The 25,355-nt window shown below is 42.3% G+C and overlaps 2 protein-coding genes across 3 annotated transcripts in view; one reads left to right on the top strand and one right to left on the bottom strand.

The window, feature by feature from the left end:
* The window catches only part of LOC138762296 (ATP-binding cassette sub-family B member 6-like), a 220,139-nt gene extending 216,186 nt beyond the window's left edge, over nucleotides 1-3,953 (top strand). For both annotated transcript variants that reach the window (XM_069936030.1, XM_069936028.1), the window contains one exon: nucleotides 479-3,953. In XM_069936030.1, coding sequence (XP_069792131.1) covers nucleotides 479-485 — 7 coding nt within the window. In that variant the 3' untranslated portion in view covers nucleotides 486-3,953. The remainder of the gene's footprint in view (nucleotides 1-478) is intronic.
* Nucleotides 1,146-23,413, bottom strand: LOC138762299 (uncharacterized). The gene is made up of 3 exons (XM_069936036.1): nucleotides 23,240-23,413; nucleotides 12,616-12,870; nucleotides 1,146-2,068 (listed from the first exon to the last, which is right to left on the bottom strand). The coding sequence occupies exons 1-3, from the start codon at nucleotides 23,366-23,368 to the stop codon at nucleotides 1,868-1,870; spliced, it is 585 nt and encodes a 194-aa protein (XP_069792137.1). The 5' UTR covers nucleotides 23,369-23,413; the 3' UTR covers nucleotides 1,146-1,867.
* Nucleotides 23,414-25,355: the final 1,942 nt, after the last annotated feature.

Below are 25,355 nucleotides of genomic sequence, written 5' to 3'. Positions count from 1 at the left end.
CAGAGGGCTGAGAAAGAGGCTCTGTGATTGGGGGGGGGGTGGAGAGATGGAGCCAGAGAGAAGGGAAAGAGGAGGAAGGGGACCACCAGAGATTGGAGGTTGATGTTGATGCTATGGTTGGAGACGGCCGAGATGTACCTCCAATTTATATGTAGCCATGGACACCCATGTCAGGGTAGGAATGCTGGGTGGAATTGAAGTGGCTGGTCATTGGAGATCCCTGCTATTAAAACAGACAGAGTGAAAGTCCTCAACGAAACGATCACCCAGTCCCCGTCCAGTCTCCCCAAAGTAGAGGAGGCCACAACGGGAGCACCAGATGCAGTAGATGACCCTCCCATAATCCTGCTCCTGCCTTAACTTCAGGCCAGAGCCAACGGCTCAGGGCACTGGGAACATGAAGGGAAACTAGTTTCCATTTTAAAAAAAAATGCTGTGCACTGATTAATGCTTACATTTAACATTTCTCTTGTCACAGAGTATGAGACACACAGAAAACATCAAAGCCAAAGAACTACTCTTTAACAGGCAATTTGAAGAGAGGTTTGGAAAGGGAATACCAGAGAAGAAGAGGGAGCCAGGGTTCGAGTGAAGGAACGAGAAATCAGCCTGGAGACGCTTCAGAGACCACAGGTGCTGGAATCTGGAGCAACAAACAATCTGCCGGAAGAAGTAAGGCCCGCCACTTGGAACGTCAACCGCTGTCTCGCTCCCTCAAATCTGCAGAGTTCCTCCAGCAGAGTGTGTTTGGCTTCAAATTCCAGCATCTTGCAATCTCCAACCTGCCAGAGGAATCCAGCAGGCCGGGCAGCATCAGCGGGAGAGGAAGAATGGCTGATATTTGGGGCCAGAGCCCTAAATCAAGGCAGCCTTGATCATGGAATCATAGAACAAAAACATCACAGAAAACATGCCCTTTTAGTCTGTGCTGAATTACCATTCTGCCTAGTCCCACTGACCAGTATCCAGACCATTGCTCTCTGTACCTGTCCAAATTTTTCTTAAATATTAAAATTCAGCTTGTATTCATCACTCCAGCTGGCAGCTCATTCACAGTCCCAACTCCCTCTGTGTGAAGAAGTTCTCACTAATTTACATCCCCCACCCCCCCCCCCCCCCCACCCCACACAGGTTGCATGGTTAATGTGACTCCATCACAGGGCCAGTTCCCTGGACTGGGGTTTGAATCTCGTGCTGTCTGTAAGGAGTTTGTACGTTCTCCCCGTGTCTACGTGGGTTTTCCCCGGGGGCTCCAGTTTCCTCCCACCATTCAAAACGTACAGGGGGTTGTGGGTCAATTGGCCAGCAAGGGGCTCATGGGCTAAAAGGGCCAGTTATGCTGTTTGGTCCAAAAATATTTTTTTTTAATTATAAAATTTTCCCCTTTCACCGTTAACCCAGATTCTCTGGTTTGTATCTCACCCATCTTTAGTGGAAAAAGCCTCTCTACATTTACTCTGTCGATACCCCTCCATAATTTTAAATACCTCGATCAAATCTCCCCTCATTCTTCTGCACTCCAGGGAATAAAGTCCTAACCTGTTTAACCTTTCCCTGTAACTCAGTTCCTGAAGTCCCGCCAACATCCTAGATGATCAGACTTGAAGAAGAGTTCTGACCCCAGCCACCGACCACTCTTCCTCTCTCACGGATGCTGGTTGACCCACTGAGTTCCTCCAGCAGGACTTGTGCTGATATCAGGCGACCGTTGTTCTGTGCAGCAAGAGCTCATGCTGTTCCTTGCATTAAAAGTACATTTGATTTTTTTAGTACAACTGCTTCCCAGAAGTTAAAATATTCATGAAATTAAGGTCTTGCCATCTGGGCTCTGAAGAGTTTCCTGTTCCACGAAGAGAACGGTTGGAGGTTAGTGCGGGATATCCTTCCTCTGGATTGTTTGGTACCATACTGCAGTCGGAAGGTTTTGGCAGCCCATGTACTCCCGCTTCACCTCATCTGGAGTCAGAGGTGGGTTGTCGTAGCAAGGTGCTCCGTAGATGGTTCTGTTCAGGAGGCCTGGAGTTCGCTCAACTATTCCGAGGGGTGAAGAGGCAGCCCAGGCAGTATTCTGCAAAAACAAAACCAAGGTGCCAGATTTTGGGTTGGCCTGATAACTCAACAACAACCTGCACACCATCAGAGAGCAGCAGCGCTCATCAAGGATCCACACTCACATCCCACTTTAAGCAATCCCTTACTAATCACAGAGCACCGATGGCCTAGGGATTACGTAAAGTGGGATGTGCGTGGAAAGAATCACTGCTCTTGACCCAATTGTTACTGAAATATTTTGCTTGAATGTTATTGGCTCATTTCCTTTGGAGTTCTGAAACCGTGCACATAACGAGTCAATGAGGGACGATTAAAACAGTGGTTTTCAAACTTTTTCTTTCCACCCACGTCCCACCTAAAGCAACCCCTTACTAATCACAGAGCATCAATGGCATAGGGAATACTCAAGGTGGTATGTGAGTTTTAAAAAAGATTACCCACCCCTGATTTAGAGCAGAGAACATTGTGGCCCTTCAGCCCACAATGTTGTACCAACCGATGTAAACTTATTCCACAACAATCCCTACCTCATACCCGTAACCCTCTATTTTTCTTCCATCCATGTGCCTGTCTAAGAGTCTTTTAAATGTCCCTATTGCACCAGCCTCCATCACCCCTGGTAATGCATTTCAGGCCCCCACCACTTCCTGTGTAAAAAAAACTTTACCTCTGACATTCTCCCCTAAACTTGGCATTTGCTATTGTTGACCCAGGAAATAAGCACAGGTCGTCCATCCTATTGATCCCTCTCATTAACTTAGATACATCTATAAAGTCACCTCTCATTGTCTGTCGCTCCAAATAGAAAAGCCCACGCTCTGACAAGTCGGGACCCTTCATCAGGACTGAATGAGCAGAGGGGTGGGTGGATCCAGGTGAGGAGGGGCAGATGGGGCCAGGTGGCAAAGGGAAAGGGTGGGATTAGCAGCCAAGGTTGGAAGGTGAACTAGCTGAGGCAGGGCTGATGGGCAGTCTGGGCCAGGGGGATAGGGGACCCTTTTTTACCAAATCCTCGCTCACTCATTTGCATTCCAGGCACCCATTACTATCTATCCTTTTACAAGTATCATCTCTCTTTCTGTATTGTGGCACACTGCGGTAAATATTGTCGTTGGTGTATCTTATGCACCTGTGTGGCGGCAGCAAGTAAGAATGTCAGTGCATCTATACCTTGTACTCATGTATATGACAATAAACTCTCTTCTCATAGAAAAACTGAATAGAACAGTGAACGGGCTTCTACTTCCTGCCCAATTCACCCAAATTCTCCCCTGTGCACTGAGAGGAATGGATACAGTCAAGTTTATTGTCATCTGGAAGGAGTCACGTGATGGAGTAGTGGCCGGACGGTGAACTCCAGCCCTCTCCAGAAAAGTCGGGAAAAACGAGAGAAAATACAAAGGCACAGAAATACAAGTTAAAGAAAAGTGAATATAAAGGTGGAAAGAAGATGGAGACAAAAGGAGAAAAATCAAAATCAACGGAAAGAAGAGAGGAAGAGAAGACAACGGAGGAAAAAGGTGAAGGCCTTACCTGTCCGAAGAGGCCCGCTGCGGAGAGAAGACCCCACTACCTCAGGTCGGTAGAAAGAGAACTACAACAATGGCTCACAGAGCCGAGTAAAAGTGCGCAACCGCGCATGCGCGACTCCTCGCGCATGCGCGATGCGCATACAAAAAAACACACCGACGGGAGGGGGGACCAGCTGGGGAGTCGATCTCCACAGCCGGCAACGACAGCTGCAGAACACCTGCAGCAAGAAGACACCACAGAAGACAATGGAAACAAGAAAGAAGAGGAGGAAAGGGCAGCAAAGAAACAACAGATGGTCAACCCAGAGGAAGAAGAAGAGGAAGAGGAAGAGTACAGGGAAATAGAAGAAGAAAAGATAGGCAAGGTAAAGGAGGTACTTGCTCTTGTTAGAGGATACATGGAGTCATTTAAAGAATGGCAAACACAGGAATTCAATGATTTAAGAAGAAGAATAAACAACACAGAAAAGAAAATAAATAAAATGGATATGACCTTAACAGAAATGGGGAAAAAAATGGACAAGATGGAAGAACGGGCAGTAGCAGCAGAAATGGAGGTAGAAGACTTAAAAAAGAAATTGGAGGAATCTAATAAAAAAACTAAAGAGACACAAGAATTACTAGCCCAAAAAATAGATATAATGGAAAATTATAACAGAAGAAATAACATAAAGATAGTGGGCCTTAAGGAAGATGTAGAAGGCAAGAATATGAGGGAGTTTATAAAAGAATGGATCCCTAAGGCCCTAGGATGTCCAGAACTACAGCAAGAAATGGAAATAGAAAGGGCACATAGAGTATTGGCCCCTAAACCACAACCACAACAAAAACCAAGATCTATTGTAGTAAAATTCCTAAGATATACTACAAGAGAAAAGGTGCTGGAGAAGACAATGGAAAAAGTAAGAGAGGGCAACAAACCACTGGAGTATAAAGGGCAAAAAATCTTCATTTATCCAGATATAAGCTTTGAACTCCTAAAGAAGAGAAAAGAGTTCAATGCAGCAAAAGCGATTTTATGGAAGAAAGGATATAAATTTACACTGAAGCATCCTGCGGTATTGAAAATATTTATTCCAGGACAACAAAACAGACTATTCTCGGATCCAGAAGAAGCACGAAAATTTGCAGAACAATTACAAAAATAGACTGAGGGATGAAGACGGGTAATGAGAGCAAAAATTATCACGATTGATATGTATGTGGGTAAAGACAAAAATAGACTGAGGGATGAAGACGGGTAAGGAGGGTAAAAATGACCACGATTGATATGTATGCGGGTAAAGAGGTATAAGAGTGAATAGAGACAACGGGCATATGTGAAAGTATCTGTAATTAGAGGAAAACATAGAAAGTATAGACAAGAATTAATAAGGGAAGGTAATGGAATAGAGAGAATAAGGAGGGAACTAAAAGAGTGACCTTTGTGACATATAAAAAACGAAATCTTTTCTGGGGGGGGCTGGGTGGGGGGAAAAGAGCGGTCACTGCAAAATCAGTTGACGCTTGCGAGTGGATTCGCAAATCCAAATGGAGAGGGGAGATGTGGTTGTCCGACAAGGGATAAAGGGCAACTCAGGAGGGGAAGGGGAGATTGGGGATAAAGAAGATAGAAATAGGAGAATAAGGAAAATGTTGGATGTTGTAGGAATGTTGTCTGGTAAAGAGTTGAAAATAAGAAAACAGAAATGGAAAAGGAGGAAAGGTAATGATGGAAAAACGGAAAGAGAAGATAAACAAAATATAAAATGGCTACGCTGAACTATATGACTCTAAATATTAATGGAATACATAACCAAATTAAAAGGAAGAAACTACTAAATTTACTGAAAAAGGAAAAAATAGATATAGCATTTGTCCAAGAAACACATTTAACTGAATTGGAGCACAAGAAATTAAAGAGAGATTGGGTAGGACATGTAACAGCAGCATCGTATAATTCAAAAGCAAGAGGAGTGGCTATATTAATTAGCAAAAATGTGCCATTTAAAATAGAAGAGGAAATAATAGATCCAGCAGGGAGATATGTTATGATAAAATGTCAGATATATTCAGAGCTTTGGAATCTACTTAATATATATTCACCTAACGAAGAAGATCAAAAGTTTATGCAAGATATCTTTTTGAAGGTAGCTAATACGCAAGGGAACATACTAATAGGAGGGGATTTCAATCTGAATTTGGATCCAAATATGGATAAAACGGGGAAAAAAATTAACAGGAAGAACAAAGTAACCAAATTTATAATTAAATCAATGCAAGAAATGAAACTTGTGGACATATGGAGGAAACAAAACCCAAAAGAAAAGGAATACTCATACTACTCGACTAGACATAAAACATACTCAAGGATAGACCTATTCCTGTTATCAGCCCACATACAAGGGAGAGTTAGGAAAACGGAATATAAAGCTAGACTATTATCGGACCACTCACCCCTGTTATTGGCAATAGAGCTAGAAGACATCCCTCCAAGAATGTATAGATGGAGATTAAACCCCATGCTACTTAAAAGACAGGATTTTAGAGAATTTATTGAAAAACAATTAAAAATGTACTTTGAAGTAAATACGGAATCAGTGGAAGATAAGTTTATACTATGGGACGCAATGAAAGCATTCATTAGAGGGCAAATAATAAGTTATGCAACCAAGATGAAGAAGGACTATAATCAGGAAACAGAGCAGTTGGAAAGGGAAATAATAAACATAGAAAAAAAATTAGCAATAAAGGAAGATACAACCAAAAGAAGAGAATTGGCGGATAAAAAAATAAAATATGAAACATTACAAACATATAAGGTGGAGAAGAATATAATGAAGACAAAACAGAAATATTATGAACTAGGGGAAAAAACACACAAAATCCTAGCATGGCAGCTTAAGACAGAGCAAACTAAGAAAACGGTATTGGCAACAAGGAAAAAAGACAAACAAATTACATATAATCCAAAAGAAATTAAGGAAAACTTCAGAGAATTCTATGAACAATTATACCGAACCGAAAACGAAGGGAAAGAAGGGAAAATAGATGAATTTTTGACTAAAATTGAACTACCAAAACTACAAATAGAGGAACAAAATAAATTAACAGAACCATTTGGAACAGTAGAAATACAAGAGATAATAAAAAATTTACCAAATAATAAGACACCAGGAGAGGATGGACTCCCAATAGAATTCTACAAAACATTTAAAGACCTAATAATACCGCCCCTCCTGGATGTAATCAACCAGATTGATGAGACACAAAACTTACCAGATTCATGTAAAACAGCAATAATTACAGTGATACTAAAACAAGGGAAAGATCCACTCTCACCAGCGTCATATAGACCAATATCTCTGCTAAACACAGATTATAAGATAATAGCTAAACTATTAGCGAACAGATTAGCAGAACAGGTACCGAAAATGGTAAATTTAGACCAAACTGGATTTATCAAAAAAAGACGCACAACAGACAATATTTGTAAATTTATTAACTTAATTCATGCAGTAGAAGGAAATAAAGCACCGGCAGTAGCAGTTGCTTTAGACGCAGAGAAGGCCTTCGACAGAGTAGAATGGAATTACTTGTTCAAAGTATTGCAAAAATTCAGTTTACCGGAGAAGTATATTAATTGGATTAAAGCATTATATAAGGGACCGTTAGCGAAAGTGACAGTAAATGGACATGTATCAAAGCAATTTAACTTAAGCAGGTCAACGCGGCAGGGATGCCCACTATCACCATTATTGTTTGCGCTAGCTATAGAACCACTAGCAGAATCGATAAGAAGAGATAATAATATAAAAGGAATAAAAATAAAAGACAGGGAATATAAAATCAGTCTGTTTGCGGATGATGTGATAGTGTACTTAACAGAACCAGAACTATCAATAAAAGAACTATATAAGAAATTGAAGGAATATGGAGAAGTGTCGGGATACAAGATAAACGTAAATAAAAGTGAAGCAATGCCTATGAATAACGCGGATTTCTCAAAATTTAAGGAGGAATCCCCATTCAGATGGCAAACGCAGGCAATAAGATACCTAGGTGTGCAAATAAACAAAAATCTAGGCCAATTATATAAACTCAATTACAATCCACTAATGAAAAAACTACAGGACGATTTAGAGCATTGGAAAGAGCTACCACTAACACTGATAGGAAGGATAAACTGTATTAAAATGAACATTTTTCCAAGGATACTATACTTATTTCAGGCATTGCCAATACAACTGACAGAAAAATTCTTCAAAGAGTTAAAGAAAATAATAAGGAGATTTTTATGGAGAGGGGGGAAACCGAGGATAGCACTAGACAAATTAACAGAATGGTATAAACAAGGAGGCTTACAATTGCCAAACTTCAAAAATTATTATAGAGCCGCACAATTAAGGTACCTATCAGATTTTTATCAAACAAGGGAAAAACCAGACTGGACGAGACTAGAATTAGATAAAATAGGGGAAAAGATACCTGAACACATATTATATAAATGGGACGAAAAATTGGTACAACATAGAACTTCTCCAGTATTACACCATCTCCTCAATATATGGAAGAAGATACATGTAGAAAGAAATAAAATAAATTACCAAATACCAAAACTAATATTGACGCAAAATAAGCTACTCCCTTTTACAATAGACAACCTTGCCTTTAGAAAATGGGAAAAAAAAGGGATTAAAAGAATAGAAAATTGTTTTTCAGGAAGTAGATTCTTATCCTTTGAACAAATGAGAGATAAGTACAATATAACGGGAGATACAGCGCTGGCATATTACCAACTGAGATCCTACTTGAAAGATAAATTAGGAAGCAACTTGAGTTTACCAGAGGGAAGTAACCTTGAATATGTGATTACAGATACAATGTTAATCAAAAGATTTATAAAAAATATGTATATTAAACTGCAAGAAAAGGAAAATGAGGAAACAAATGGTAAAACTAAACAAAAATGGGAACAAGATTTAAATATAAAGATAAAAAAGGAAACATGGGAGAAGTTATGCTCTGGAACGATGAGAAATACAATAAATACGAGGCTGCGTATGATACAATATAATTGGTTACACAGACTATACATTACACCGCAAAAGTTAAATAAATGGGACCCAACAGTATCTGATAGATGTTTTCGATGTAAAAAAGAAAGGGGAACAACAATTCATGCAATCTGGACATGTGAGAGAGTAGAAAAATTTTGGGATGATCTCAATCAGATATTAAATAAAATAACAGAAAACAATATACCAAAGAATCCAGAGATCTTTCTCCTAAGTAACATAAAAAATAAAGAATTTGGAATTGACTTGGAGGATGCACAAAAAAGATTTGTTAAGATAGCCCTAGCTGTAGCAAAAAAATGTATTATGTCAACCTGGAAATTGGAAGATAATTTGAAAATACAACAATGGTATATAGAAATGAATAAATGTATTCCATTAGAAAAAATAACATATAGTTTAAGAAATAATATTGAAATATTCGAACAAGTATGGGAGCCTTACATTAAATACAATAGCGAAAACCTACCGGGAACAAACATTACCTAAGTTGATGGAAGGAGAAGAGAAGAAAAAAATGGACTCAGTAGAATTTCTGGTGTATTTTTGTTGAATGACAACATTGTCTAACTGAATTAATGCAACCTAGATTGTATAACTAAAATGGATGAGAGGGGGGAGGGATGGGGGGGTGGCTTGGGAGGAGGGAGGGGGGAGGGAGAAAAAGTCACTGTAAATGTGTGGAAAAGAAAAAGTGTATATCATGGCTATTGTGATTTATGGTGTGAAAAATAAAAAATTAAAATTAAATAAATACTCCAAAAAAAAAAAAAAAAAAAAAAAAAAAAAAAGTTTATTGTCATCTGATTGCACAAGTACAACCCAATGAAACAGCGTTCTCCAGTCCTCGGTACAAAACTCGCAGATACACAACCAGACATAACACATACAGGCAAATAAAACATGTGCAGGACAAGTATTTCATCCATACAAACATAAATAATTGTTTTGTACAAATGAGACTCTTGGATGGTTAGTGTGAGCCATTCCTTTAACTATAAACACTGGAAATGGACAGGACACGGAAGGGAGCTGACTTCCCATGCCAGGTCATTCAAAGAGAGATCGCTCCCTCATTGACATGAGGGAGAAGAGGGGGCCACTCTCATCAGGAAACAGATTCAGGAGGCCTCCACCAGTGTCTTCCCGCAGGCTGTGAGATTGATGAACGGCATCCTGTAACCTTGGGTCTCTTCTAAATGAAATGAGTAAATTATTCCAAAATATTTACAGTAAAACCCCTGGTATCCGGAATTCAAGAAACCAGCATCCACAAGCAACCCACAAAAACAAAATTGAGGAAAATAAATAAAAAACATTTAAAATAAATAAGAATAAAATAACAGGTAAAAATACACATTTAAAATTGGAAATATTCTCTGAAATAACACATGAACCTTTGGAGAAGATGGGAGCAAATATTCAGCCAGTTGGGGCGACTCTCAAAGTGTCTCCTTATCCCTGCTTAGTAAGAGTTGCCCATCCAGAAGTTTTATCTGTAAACTTGAGGGAGGAGGATGTTAATGATCTAGAAAGTGCAATGGATCTGTGTTACTATTAATATTTAGGTTAAATATTAATATTTCTTATAAATAGGTCTTAGGTTAGTTGTGGGTTGGTTACAGGGTTTCACACACAGGTCACAGTAGATTTACAGAGAACCATTGTACTCAGAAAAGAGAGTTAATTCTCGAGTCACAGCATCTATGAAGACAGAGCTAATGGAAGTGAAGTGGACAATTGATTCAAGAAACAAAGAAGTGTTTGCTTTATTAAAAACTGAAGTATTCAAGTACTCAAATAAAAAAGCTGAAGGAAGCCATCTGTTTTGAACAAACCAAAGCACTTAAGCCTCTTGGAACAAAGATGAAGTCAAGTTGTTATGGATATGGAGTGATTTTGGAAAAGGCAAGAAGTTTTTTCAGAAATGAAACTAAAATGGTTAAGGATTCTAGTATGTGGTCATGTGGTTTCCAAAAATCGGACTGCCCTTGTTGATGATGTAATGTCACGTCATTTGGAGAAATATATTATCAAATTCAGACATTTCTGGATCAGTTTCAGAAGTCAAATCCCTGTCTCACATAAGTTGGAAGCTTGTGGAAGATGGGGTTGAATTACAGTAACCAAAATTGGTGCTGTTATGTGTTACTTCTAAAAAAAGGGACACAGAATAAGTAGATTTCAAAAGAGAAGCTACTTCCAACTGTCTTTAAGATAAAGAGGGCAGTTTCATTTGGAAAACAGATTCCAGTCTTCATTCAAAAGAAGAAGATTTGATCCTGGGAAGACAACTTGTATTCTCCTTTTCACAGGAGGTACATAGGAAGTAGGAACAGGAGGAGGCCAGAAACGGCCCATCGAGCCTGCTCCGCCATTCAATAAGATCATGGCTGATCTAATTATGACCTAACTCCACCTACCTGTTTTCTCCCCATATCCCCTAATTTCTCTATCATTTAAAAATTTATCGAACCGAATTTTAAATATGTTTAATGAGGCAGCCTCAACCACTTTCCTGGTTAGAGAATTCCAAACATTCACTACTCTCTGGGAAAAACTATTTTTCCTCATCTCAGTCCTAAATCTACTCCCCCGAATCTTGAGACTGTGTCCTCTTGTTTTAGTTTCCCCGGCCAGCTCAAAAAACCTTCCTACATCTATCCTATCCATACCCTTCATAATCCTATATGTTTCGATAAGATCTCCTCTCATTCTTCTGAACTCGAGCGACTACAATCCTAGACGATTTAATCTTTCATCATAAGTCAACCCCTTCATCCCAGGGATCAACCTAGTAAACCTCCTCTGGACCGTCTCCAAAGCCAGTCCCTCAAATATGGAGACCAGAACTGGACACAGTACTCCAGGTGCGATCTCACCAGTACCTTGTACAGTTGCAACATGACCTCCCTACTCCTGAATTCAATTCCTCTAGCGATGAAGGCCAACATTCCATTTGCCTTCTTAATAACCTGCTGCACCTGCAACCTAACTTTTTGCGATTCATGCGCAAGCCCTCCCAAGTCCCTCTGCACTACAGCTTGCTGTAGTTTTTCACCCTTTAAATAATATTCAGCTCTTTTATTTTTCTTGCCAAAGTGGATCACCTCACACTTACTAACATTGTACTCCATCTGCCAGACCTTTGCCCACTCATCCAGCTTAACTCGATCCCTCTGCAGACTCTCCACATCCTCATTACAATTTGCTCTTCCACTCAATTTGGTGTCATCCGCAAACTTTGCTCCACCACATTTTGTCCCTTCCTCCAAGTCATCAATGTAAATGATGAACAGTTGTGGGCCTAACACCGACCCCTGCGGCACCCCACTTACCACTCTCTGCCAACCTGAAAAACTCCCATTTATCCCGACTCTCTGCCTCCTGTCAGACAACCAATTTTCAATCCAGGCCAATAGACTTCCCCGGACTCCACTTTCCTGTAACTTACTGAGAAGTCTCTTGTGCGGCACCTTATCAAACGCTTTCTGGAAATCCAAATAGACAACATCAACCTGTTCCCCTCTATCCACCGCACCCATTATATCCTCAAAGAATCCTAACAAGTTTGTCAAACAAGATCTTCCCTTTCTAAAACCATGCTGCGTCTGCCTGATTGAACCCTTACGTTCCAAAAGTTTCACTATTTCATCTTTAATGACGGCTTCAAGCATTTTTCCAACTACAGACGTCAAGCTAATTGGCCGATAATTTCCAGTCTTCTGCCTACATCCCTTCTTAAAAAGTGGCGTGACATTTGCTGTCTTCCAGTCTGCCGGGACCTGCCCAGAATCCAAGGAATTTTGGTCTATGACCACCAAAGCATCAACTATAACTTCTGCCATTTCCTTCAGAACCCTTGGATGCATATCATCAGGACCAGGTGATTTGTCTGGCTTTAGTCCCATTAGTTTCTCCATCACTACTTCTTTTGTAACAACTATTTTATCAAGGCCGATAATTCAACTGACCTTCAGGATATAATCGATAAGGCATTGATCAGATGGAAGCTCCGACCAAAACTCAGTGAAACTGGAAGCCCAGGAGAACTCAGAGCCCCGACTGTTGCCGATGAGGACGACATTTGGATGCTTGTTGGACGTCAGCAGCTTCTTCACCAGTGTGACAGAGTAACTCTGATCGATGAAGATGAACACCCTCTGAGCTTTACACCCTTCCAGATCCATCAACAGTTCCGCCACCGTGTACTTCTCCTTCTGGTCAGCCTGAAGATTTAAACCATGCACAATGTCACCCAAACAGCCTCAACTCACATCTATATGGCTCCTAGAACATGGCCAAACTTTCACAGGAGCACCATTCAAATCTGACACCGAGCTGCTCCATTACAACCTGGAACATTCCAGTCCTTCAGCCCATGATATTGTGCTGACCTATGTAAACCTATCTCAGAACAACCTAACCCTTCCCTCCCTCATACCCATGTGCCTAAGAGTCTCTTGAATGCTCCTTTTGGACCAGCCTCCACCACCACCCCCAGTAACGCATTCTAAGTACCCACTATTCTGTAAAATATTTATCTCTGACATCTCCCCTGAACTTCCCTCCATTTACCTTGTACAGATGTCATCTTGTGTTTGCTATTTTTCCCATGGGAAAAAAATGCTGACTGTCCACCCTATCGAAGCCCATCATAATCTTATACACCTCTAATAAGCCACCGCGCAGCCTTCATCACTCACTCTGTCAACCTTGATACATAAGACACATTTTCCAGTCCAGGTCAATCTCCTCTGCACCCTCTCCATAGCATCCTCATTCTTCCTGAAATGAGGTGACCAGAACTAAATGCAATATCCTGAGTGTGGTCTCACCAGATTACAAATCTGTTCCATAACCTTCAATAGTCCATCAGGAAACCAACAACCCTGTCTTTTGCCCAGAGAGGGGGAAATCAGTAATCAGTGGGGAGTGGAGGGTGAAAGTTCAGAGGAGCAGGGAAGAGAGTTGGGAGTTTGGTGGGGTGGGTGGGGGGGGGGAGAAGCATGAATTTGTAAACTGGAAACTGAGGATCCCACGTCCCCCGATTGAAAACCTGGCACACAAGCACCGTGCAGCAGTGAAGCGAAAATGAAATATCATTTCTTTACAACACTCACTGTTTAACATTTCCCTACCATGGGAGACAACTTTGTTACATCTACTCTGTCCAAACCTTTCAACATTCAAAATGCTTCTATGAGATCCCCTCATTCTTCTGAACTCCAAGGAGTCAAACGTTCCTTATACACTAATCCTTTAATTCCAGGGATCATCCATGCGAATCTTCTCTGAACCCTCTCCAATGCCAGCACATCCTTTCCTAAATAAGGAGACCAAAACTATACCCTGTACTCCAAGCGAGGCCTTTGAAGCCTCAACATCCCATCCCTGCTCTTGTATCCTTTCCCTCTAGATAGGACGCCAGCATCGCATTCACCCTCATCCCCAACTCATCCTGGAGGTAAATCCTACACAAGGGATCTCAAGTCCCTTTGCACCTCCGAATTTTTAAATTTGATCCCCATCCAAATAATAGTCGGCCTTTTTATTCCTTCTCCCAAAGTGCACGACTGGACACTTTCCAACATTGCATTTAATTTGCCACTTCCTTGCCCGTTCTCCTCACCTATCGAAGTCTCTCTATTTCTTCCTCACTCCCTAGCCCCCCCCTTTCTTTGAATCCTCTGCAAACTTAACCACAAATTGATTTATTCTGCAATCCAAATCATTTATATACAACATAAAACGATGTTTTGGATTGGCTCTGGTTGGAAGGTGATCGGAAGTGTATTCAGGAGTCAAATCATTTAGACATCACTCAGAGCACATCTCCTGGCCTGCTATCGAGCTTTGTCCCATCACAGGAATCCCAGAGGGTTGTTAACTCGCCCTGCGACATCACAGGCACCAGACTTCACCCTATCAACGACATCTACACGAGGCGGTGTCTTAAAAATGCAACCTCTATCCTCAAAGACCCCACCACCCAGGCCAGGCCCTCTTCACTCTGCTACCATTGGGGAAAAGGTCCAGGAGCCTGAAGACGAGCCCTCAGCGGCACAAGGACAACTTCTTCCCCTCCACCAATAACCAATGAGCGACAGACACGGCCTCACTTTTCGGGCCCGGTTATTGCTGTTATTTTTTAGAATATTGTCATAAGATGGTTATAATATGTATGTTTGCACTGTGTGATGCTCTTCCCAAACACCAAACTTAATGACTTGTTCATGACCATAAATTCTGATACTGATTAACCTTCCAATTGATTTGGAAAGCCTGACTTTTAATGCTTTGAAGAACTTTTATAGACTCAGTTGCTCACTTGATTAATAAAAAGCCAACGACTAATCCAAAATCGAAACTGTGCAGATGCTAGACTTCCTTGGAGCTGGGCAGTGTCTGGTTATAGAACATGGAAGATTCTAGCACAAGACAGGCCCCTCAGCCCTGATGTTGTGCCGACCTACGTGAATCTCCTCCACAACAATCTCACCCTTCCCTACATCAAACCCACAACCCTTTTTTTTCTTACATCTAAGTGCCTAGGACTCTCTTCAAAGTTGCTGTTGTACCACCTCCACCACCACCACCCCTGGTAAGGCACCCACCACTCCCTGTGCAAAAAACTTACCCCTGACGCCTCCCCAAAATTTTCCTTCACTCACCTTAAACTAATGTCCTCCTATATTTGCTATTGTCACCCTATCTGTACCTCTCAATCTTAATTACTTCTATTAAGTCATTGCCCTTGCTTCCATTCCAACTTCCATTCCTTCCCTCCCATCCAAAAGAATCTCTCTCTCCCCCCCCATGCCCTCTGCTCTCTGGGCAAAAGCCTCTCAGTGTTCACCCAATCTATTCCTCTCGTGATCTTGTCCCCTCTGTGAGATGTCCCCTCATCCCCCTGCTCTCCAAGGAATAAAGCCCCATCCGGCTCCACCTCTCCCTGTAGCTCAGGGCCCCCCGAGTCCTGGCAACATCCTTGTCAATCTTTTCTGCACCCTCTCCAGCCCGACGACATCTCTCTTGCAGCCCGGTGACCAAAACCAAACATAAGGATCCAAGTGGGGCCTCATGAAAATCTTGTGAAAAGGTCACAAAGGAACCAGAGTGTTTGAGAGAGGAGAGCAGGGGTGGCCTGACCTCAGTGGTGGGGATTACGACGGAATCCGCTGGTAAGGAATGAATTTGGAAAAGAGTAGGACTGGCCAAGGCTGATTTTAAAACAGGGCAACGTTCCAAAGAGAAACCTCAGAGAAAAAAAGTAAAAACACAGAAATGCTGGAGGAGGTCATAGGATATATTACCGACATTGAACCTGAGCCCTTCTTCAAGGTGTGAGCTAAAAGAGAAAAAAAAAGAGTAAAAAGAAAAAGGACACGACTTCTCTGCAGGAAACAAACAAGTTTTTATTTGGGAAGAGTGGCCCCTCATTCTAGATTTACCTGCAAGGTGAAGGATTCTCTCCACATTACCTCCCCTCAGTACTCTCGGTCACAACAAAAGGTTCCAACACTAAATGCCGGCCGTCCTTTCTCTCCCATGGATTCTGCTTGACCCACTGAGTCCAGTGTCTGCATCCACCGAGACAAGATCCTTCAGCATCTCACACACATTTCAATTCTCAAAACTCCAGGCCAGCCAGGGAAAACCAGAGGTAAACAATCCAGTGATTATTGGGGGATCTGAGGTGGAGAGGGTGAGCAGATTTCTATCTTGAAGGATCTTTCCTGCACCCAACACACCAATGGCATCATGAAGAAAGCTCGTCGGCGCCTCGACTTTCTCAATTTTTGGATATTTGGTTTCGTAAGGGGATTATAAATGTTGAATATTCTTACAAAAGGGGCCAACTAATATCATTTGAGCAACTGAGAAATAAATATGGAATAACTCAAAACACTCTTTTTTGTTATTTCCAATTAAGAGCATATTTGAGGGATGAGTTAGGACCAACCATGTTGCTGCCTGGTTGTAGTAAAGTAGAATTTCTTATTAGGAAGGGAATTGTTAAGAAATGTACATCTGTGATATATTCTTTATTACAAGTGGGAACTCCTAAGTGTGGAGTTCATAAATCTGGGCAGAGGTGGGATCTGAACACTATGATTGATGAACAAAGATGGGCAGATAGATCTATGTAGGAATTGTATTACTAATACTATTAATGTACGGTATAGATTAGTTCAGTATAATTTTTAATACTTAAGGGAAAGTTGGATAGGTACATGGACGAGAGAGGTATGGAAGTTATGGTCTAGGTGTGGGATTAGGTGGGAGAAGGTGTTCGGCACAGACTAAAAGGGCCAAACCGGCCTGTTTTGGTGCTGTAATTGTTATATGGTTATATAGAGATTGAAATCAGATTTATCAGATCAGTGTTTTAGGTGCATTCAACTTAGTCTTGTCCCAAGGTAAGACTTTTTTTTAGGTAGATTTATGCAATTTTTTTGGAACAAATTGTTGTATTTCCGCAAAATCCAGATTTATTTTTATTGGGAAATATTGAAGGGAACAAAACCCAAACTAAAATTATCAATATATCAATTGGAATTTGTTAAAGTTGCATCAGCGGAGGCAAGGGAACGTATTGCAGTTACTTGGAAATGAGATACATGTTTGGGAACGGCAAGATGGAATGCAGAAGTTCAAAGTTGTCTTCCTTTGGGGAAAAAAATTACATATAGTTTGAGGAATAAATATTCTATTTTTTTGCAAATTTGATGCCTGCATACTCAAATATTAGGTTTAAATTGGTAAAATTGTCCATTACTATTCCTCTGGACCTACAAGAATCTCCTCTGGACCTACAAGAATCTCCTCTGGACCTACAAGAATCTCCTCTGGACCTACAAGAATCTCCTCTGGACCTACAAGAATCTCCTCTGAATTATGTTAATGATTTTTTAAAACACTTGTGTTAGGCAAGATCCCTACGTGCAATCCAAAAATTCTCTTTTTCTTTCTCTTCAACTATATTGTATTTTTTTTATATTGGTTATTTTGAGGGGCCGGGGGTGGGGGGGGAGGTAAATACCATCGTGCATGCAATTTCTAGTTTGTTTTTTTTGGAACCTGTATTATATTATCTCTTGATTATTACATGGGAAAATTTTAAATAAAATATTCAAAAAAATCGATGAGTGAATTAATTTTTGTGTTTTGATGTACAATTCATACAAATGTTAGGTTACAGATTCTTTAAGTTAATTATGGAGCAAGGCTCTATAGTGTAATTCGTGTGATTATGACAAAGTAAATCACACCTTTTCCTATTTAAGCTAGATCATGTGAATTTACTTCCCTCGAATTACTGTATTCCTGAACGGGTGCTTTAATACTGTAACTACCATAAAATTACACACACTTCATCTGCTTTGCCATTTGCAGATGCAAACAGTCATGGATAGGAAGGCTCGGCTAAAATTCATTAATATTATATTCAGATTGATTGCCAGAGGACATACATGATGTCACATACAACCCTGAGATTCTTTTTCCTGTGGGTGAGGCAGAATTACCACTTATTGGCAGTGCAAAAAATACTGTACTTAACGTACACATGTAAACAGATAAAGAAATGTTAACAAACTGACTGTGCAATACAGTGAGAATAAAAAAGAAAATCAATAAAGTGGACAAGTCAAGGTCCTTAAACAAGTTCCTGATTGAGTTTGTTGTTGAGGAGGCGGATGTTGGGGGGGGCACCTCTTCCTGAACTCCTCATCACTTCAAAATATTTCATTACAGTGAGTGCCGCTGGTCATTTATTACCTTGTCACTGAGTTAGGGTCAAGTATATCACAGCATTATTCCTTATAAATGGTAAACTAGACCTATATTTATTTACAGTACTTCACTACAAGTACCAGATCTCTGAATGAGTACTTCATTAACTTAAAATGATGGTATGTTAACACAACAATTGATCTGCCGACCATATCCAGATATAAACACAGCTATGGATAGCAGTGAGGCCAATTTGGCTGAAATACATTGGTGTTCATTTAAGCCCCTTGAAAGGTGAATCCATGTAATAGTTAAGCCCATAAATTTATATTAAAAATGGACCAGAAAATTTTACTTCTAGGCAGGTAGATACAGGTACAGTTCTGCACAAGGAAGCTTGTTTTCTTTTCACCTCATTTAACACAAATTTTTTTTATGTAGTCAGTAAGAGAGAAGTATGGGGAAAAAACCAAAACTTGACTGCTTCACAGGGAGGGGGCCCATGAACTTGTCTAAATTCTGAACCACCCTCTGCTTCCACCCAGTCATCCACAGAGATGGTAAAGCCACCCACCCTGTGACATTCCTCTCTAAACACCATGGCAGCACGAAGAGTCCATTCGCTCCTCGTTTCCTGGGATCCAGTCAATAACCATATAACCATTTACAGCGCAGAAACAGGCCAGTTTGACCCTTCTAGTCTGTGCTGAACATATAACCATATAACAATTACAGTAGAGAAACAGGCCATCTCGGCCCCTCTAGTCCCACCTACCTTCACTTTGCCCATAACCCTCCAATCCCCTCACATCCATACATTCATCCAACCTTCTCTTAAATGACAAAATTGACCCTGCTGCAACCACCTCTTTCAGAAGGTCATTCCACTCAGCCACCACTCTCTGAGGGAAGAAGCTCCCTCTTATGTTACTTCTAAACTTTTGCCCCTTAACTCTTAACTTATAACCCCTCGTTCCAATCTCTCCTACCCTCAAGGGGAAGAGCCTATTCACATCTACCTTGTCTACCCACCTCATAATCTTAAATACCTCTATCAAATCTCCCCCCCCCCCTCAATCTTCTACGCTCCAATGACCCAATTTACTCAATCTTTCTTTGTATTCTAGATTCTGCAATCCAGGCAACATTTTAGTAAATCTCTGCACCCTCTCTACCTTATTGATGTCCTTCCAATAATTAGGAGACCAGAACTGTACACAATATTCCAAACTTGACCTCACCAACACCTTGAACAGACTCAACATCACCTCCCAGCTCCTATATTCTATGCTTTGATTTATGGCCAGTATACCAAAAGCCTTCTTCACCACCTTATCTACATGAGAATCCACCTTCAAAGAACAATGAACCATTTGTTATTCCTAGATCTTTCTGTTCTTCTGCATTCCTCAATGCTCTCCCGTTTAATGCATATGTCCTGTTTTGATTATTTTTTCCAAACTCCATCTGCCACCTTTCAGCCCACTCTTCTAAGCGTCCAAATCCTGCTTCAATCTCTGAAACCCTACTTCACTATCCACAACTCCACCTATCTTTGTATCATCCCATCTAGTCCCACTGACCCGCATTTGGCCCATAACCCTCGTCACCTCTCCCGTCCATATACCTAGCCAACCTTTCCTTAAATATTAACACTGATCTCACTTCTACCACCTCTGCCACAAGTTCATTCCATACCCCCACCACCCTCTGCGTGAAGAAATTCCCCCTCATGTTTCCCTTAAACTTTTCCCCTTTTACTCTCAATCCATGTCGTCTTGTTGAATCTCCCCCAATCTCAGTGGGTAAAGCCTGTCCACATTAACTCTATCCATCCCCCTTATAATTTTAAATACCTCTATCAAATCACCTTTCAATCTTCTACACTCCAAGGAATAAAGTCCCAGCCTATTCAACCTTTCCCTGTAACGCAAACCTTGAAACCCCAACAACATTCTCGTAAATCTCCTCTGCACTCTCTCTATACTGTTTATATCCTTCCTGTAATTCGGGAACCAAACCTGCACACAATATTCCAAATTTGGCCTCACCAATGCCTTATACAATTTTCAACATAACATCCCAACTCCTGTACTCAACGCTCTGATTTATGAAAGCAAACGTACTAAATGCCTTCTTTACCACCCTGTCTTCCATTTCACCCAGGACTGGGTGGTAAGTCCGCGGTCGGGCGTTGGGAACTCGGACTTACCACTTGAGCTCCCAATGCCCCGACCTTGGACTTACCACCCAGTCCTGGCCGGGAGCTTGGACAGGACTGGGTGGTAAGCCCACAGTCGGGGTGTTGGGAGTTCGGACGGCCGGGACTGCGTGGCAAGTCCGCGGTCGGGGCGTTTGGAGTTTGGTGGCCGGGCGGTTGGGGCCAAATGATTGACTGATGTTTTATTTCTCTGCAGTACCACTTTGTGTCTCAAGAGTGGATTTTGGAGAGCAGAGGGACATCACTGCTCTGAAGGGTTCACCCACCCAGTCCAAATGCCGGCAGTTCTGTACAAGCTTTAAACAGGGTGATTTTTAAACTAAAATCCTGCAATCATGGGTCTAGGTGGGATGGTGGTGTCTGTGCTCAGCAGTGGTCTCAAGGGGTTGCAGACTCCAGTGGACCAACGGACAAGCGCAGGCACCAGAAACTGGGAGAACACCCCCCATTGAGAAGGAGAAACAGGACTGTGACCATGGTTGTGGACCAGCGAGGGACTCAGGGTCTGAGGGCCACACACAGGCTGCAAGCTGTTGGTAATGTGTGGGGAGGAACCCACTCAGACTGTGGCTTGCCGGAGACTTGAGGTCCAAGGACTCGTACCAGGCAGCTGGAGACTGGTTCATGAGAACCAGGTATTGGAACTAGGATTCAAAGGGGGTGCTGAGGCCAAGGCAGCCAACGGGCACTGAAAGTGTCCTGATCATGTCAAAAGTTTGGATCTGGAGCTTGGTCGGCCAATGGATCGAACAAGAGTCCTGCAGCTGGAGGCGAATCCATGGCCACTCGGCGAGTCTGAAGGGACTCTCTTTTGCTTCTCTTCTCAAACTGTAAGGGGCGCCGGGCAACGCTGATGCCGACTCTTGGCCTTACAGCAGGCAGAAGGCAACTTCAGATAATATTACATTTTCTGTACTATTACATGACAATAAAGGGATCTTGAATCTTGTTAAACCTGTGATTAATGAAAACACCAGTCTCTGAGTGGCTTCAAAGCACATGAGCAAGTGAACAGCGAACAGCCTGCAGAGGAACTCCACGTGAACAACAAATCACCGGGGTGGGACGACTGTGTCTTGGGTGGGGTGAAAGAAAACGAGGATTGGGCGTCGGTCTGTAATGAGTTGACTCGAGCTTGGATTAGTTATTTATAATCAAAAGTTACAAGTACCACATTCGTTTACAATCAGACTATTCACACAAAAGATACGTTATGAATTGAAACATGATTATCTCTGTCGATACCGTCAAACCCTTGGGGAGCCAACCCTTCCCAGAAACCCTCCAAACTGCCTGTGAGCACTGAGTGCTCCTTCTCCAGGGATATACGGCCACACTGGTCTCATCAGAAGAGGGGCAAGCAGTGAGGCTGGGCTGAACCCTCGACTGCCCGCTGCCTGGACCCATGGATAGCCATCTTGGCCAGGCCCAGTACCAGACTGACAAGGTCAACTCTCAACCAACCCTCCCTCCTCCAGTACCAGATGCCCACAGTTCAGGAGATGGGGGCTGAAATAGAGCCAGAACTTGAGGAACAACCCCTTCACACAGGCGAGCAGGAGCTGCACCCCTCACACACTCCATATCCCCGTCAAACACAGTCTCAACCAAGCTACTGAAGTGACAGGTGGCTGGTGAGTCCGTGAATCAACTCATGACTAGACCCACTGCTTTCGCGTTTCACAGGCAAATCACAGATTTTCCCCTCCATTTTCACACTCACTCTAACGGTTGGGGCCATCACTCCCCATTGTTGCCTTTGTGCATTTGTGATAGGTGGAGACAAGTATCACGACCGCATTCCCGTCTTCCAGTGACGCGAGAGAATTCCTGGTCACACGGGTCATTGAAGTCGCTGACCCAATGCGACTCCTGTTGGGCCCGGGTCTTTCAGAACACGGGCCGCGCATATTTACAAAAAACAGACTAGACCACTGTATAAAACAATCATCTCATGTTGACTGAAGTCATGCTAGCACAAACCTTCTCGGACCACATCATCCCGTATTCCCCACGTTGAAACGAGAGTCTGAGATGATGAGATAGCAGAGCGATGAAAAGATATCCCTGGTTACTTCGCGAACTTGCTCCCTGGCGATCCGCCAAAGCTTCCCAAACTCCTCGAAGGTGGTTGAGGCTCCCAGGCCTTCGAGATACTGTTGAAAAGTCATTAATGACCGACTGCCAACCTAATAAGTGATGAACCAGTAGTGGAGTCTCCGATGTCAAACTTTCAATGAGCAGATGAAAGGTTGTTTTAGAGTGGAGTAAATCCACCCCAGCAACTGCCAGCTAATTGCTGGAACTCCGTAGTTGGAGACAGAGTTTTACTCACAAGCTGCAGACGTCTTCAAAACAAGATGTCTGCCTAAGGACTCCCTCACCTCACACAAAAAAACTCCATTCCATTCAAATCCCGCTTCTGCTGTTTAAATCATTTATCTTTCTCCGTCTTCCCAGAGGTGCAGACCATGACTTCTGCACCACTGTTCCCATGGTAAGATCCCCCCATCAGCACCGCCCCTCCGTCAGTGTGATCCCCCCAGCAGCACTGCCCTTCCCACAGCGAGGCCAGGTTTGGTGTTCAGGTGTGAGGAAGCCAGTGTGACAGAGGGTGCTGGTGTTAGGTAAATACCTACAATTCCGTTCTTGTTGACGTCCCAGAGCAACATGCTTCCATCATTCCTTGTCGGGCTGTTGAGGTACAGGACCAAGGAGTCAGCACAGTTGACAGCTCGACAGATGTAGGAGATATGGCTACGGATCATCGCCTTCTCCGTAGCTGGGTAGACACCCTCGGTCTCCTCACCTCCTGGAAGGAACACAGAGAAAGGTCAGGTCTCTGGCCCCAAATAGCCATGACATCTCCAAAATCTGACACCATCTCTCAAACATTTGTAGGATCTTGCTGCTGCAGGGACCTGGGCTCATTCCTGATCTCCTGCACTGTCTGTGCAGAGTTCGCACTTTTTTCTGTGACCTAGTGGGTTTACAACCCCATCCCCCTCCCCCCTCCCCACCCTGGGTGCTCCGATTTCCTCCCATATCCCACAGACGTATAGATCGGCAGTTCATTGGCCGCTATGAATTGCCCCTGTGTGGGTGTGGGGTAGAACCTGGGGCCAGTGGGGATGGTGGGAGGGGTTGATGGGAGTGTTAGTGGGATGAGAGATTACAGGGAAATTCGGGGAGAATGGGTTTGCTTCGAGAACTAGACAGTTCACAAAAGTGCTGGAGAAACTTGGCAGGTCACACATTGTCCATCGGAAGTCAAGGCTGTCAACGTTTTGGGCCTGAGCCCTTCTTCAGGAGTGTAAAAAATTGAGAAGTTAACAACTTGGAACAGGAAATAACCCAAATAGAAAAAGATTATGAAAAATCAGGTTCAGAATAAAAATATAGGAACCTAATGAATAAAAACGTCTTCTCCTGGCAGGTGAGGGCGGAAGAGGTCTCCAGAACAATCAATGTGATCCAAATGGGGGAAGACAAGATTTCACACAAACCAAAGGAAATAAACAAAGCATTTAGAAAGTTTTATTAAGAATTGAATAAATCAGAATCGTGGGGGATTCGTTAAAATAGATAATTTCTTGCTTACGTTGGAATTACCAAATTTGGATCAGGATGAACAAGGGGGGGCTGAGTGCTCCCTTCTCTAGAGAGATCATGAAAGTATTAGGCTTATTACAGACCAACAAGTCACCAGGGAAGGATGGTTTCCCCGTCAAATTTTATAAAGAGTTCAAAGATCTCTTAATGCCCCTTCTTATGAAGGTGGTGGACCAGGCAGTAGAGAAACATACTCTCCCGGAGTCTTTCTCAATAGCAATTATTACAGTAATCCCGAAAAAGGATAGGGATCCATTGAATCCCTCCTCCTATAGGCCAATTTCATTAATGAATGTGGATGATAAAATTATAGCAAAAGCATTGGTGCAATATTTGCCGAAGTTGACAAATCCAGATCAAGTTGGAATTGTACAAAAGAGGCATTCAACAGAAAACCTATGTCGATACTCAATATAGTGCATCTGGCACAGTCAGGGTGGACCCATGTGAGGCTGTGGCTTTGGACATGGAGAAGCCTTTGACAAATTGGGATGGGATTTTCTGTTCAATGTACTGGAGAAATTTGAATTGGGACAATCATTCATTAATTGGGTAAAAACGGTCTACCATAAACCCCAAGTTAAAATTGTAACGAACGGGTATGTGTCTCCAGTGTTCCTGCTGGGTAGATCGAGTAGGCAGGGCTGCCCTCTGTTACCAGCATTTTTTATATTATCTATTGAACCATTGGCAGAAGCCATCTGACAGGATACAGAAATAAAAGGGTTCAAGGTGGGCACGAAAGCAATTTATTCACAGATGATGTGCTAATATATTTCACTGAACTTGGGGGGGGGGGGTGGTCCATTGGCCAGACTGAGGACCATACTGGAAGATTTTGGCAAGATCTCTAGGTACAAGATAAATTTAGATAAAAGTGAAATCATGCCCTTGACTAAGGGGATTACAGATAGTACCAACAAGGGAGCCAGTCTAAATGTCCGTAAGAGGGCATTAAATATTTGGGGATAAAAGTAGATAAGGATTTGAGTAGTTTATATAAACTCAATTATCTCCCTTTGTTCCGGATGATCGAGGAGGATTTGGATAGATGGAAAACCCCTGCCCATAACGTTGGTGGGCAGGGTTAATGGTGTTAAAATGAAAGTGTTGCCAAGACTACAGCATCTATTTCAGTCCTTG

This window comes from Narcine bancroftii, chromosome 4 (genome assembly GCF_036971445.1).
Source record: "Narcine bancroftii isolate sNarBan1 chromosome 4, sNarBan1.hap1, whole genome shotgun sequence".
NCBI classification, from domain to species: Eukaryota; Metazoa; Chordata; class Chondrichthyes; order Torpediniformes; family Narcinidae; genus Narcine; species Narcine bancroftii.
The sequence above is the reverse complement of the archived record's forward strand: the minus strand, read 5'-3'. Positions and strand labels throughout refer to the sequence as shown.

Excerpts from the sequence above, each read along its gene's own strand:
- LOC138762299 (XM_069936036.1), bottom strand. The coding sequence starts at position 23,368 with ATGATCCGTAGCCATATCTCCTACATCTGTCGAGCTGTCAACTGTGCT. Across the intron at positions 12,871-23,239 it reads ACGTCAACAAGAACGGAATT|GCTGACCAGAAGGAGAAGTA; the intron begins GTAGGTATTTAC and ends TTAAATCTTCAG. Across the intron at positions 2,069-12,615 it reads TTATCGATTATATCCTGAAG|AATACTGCCTGGGCTGCCTC; the intron begins GTCAGTTGAATT and ends TTGTTTTTGCAG.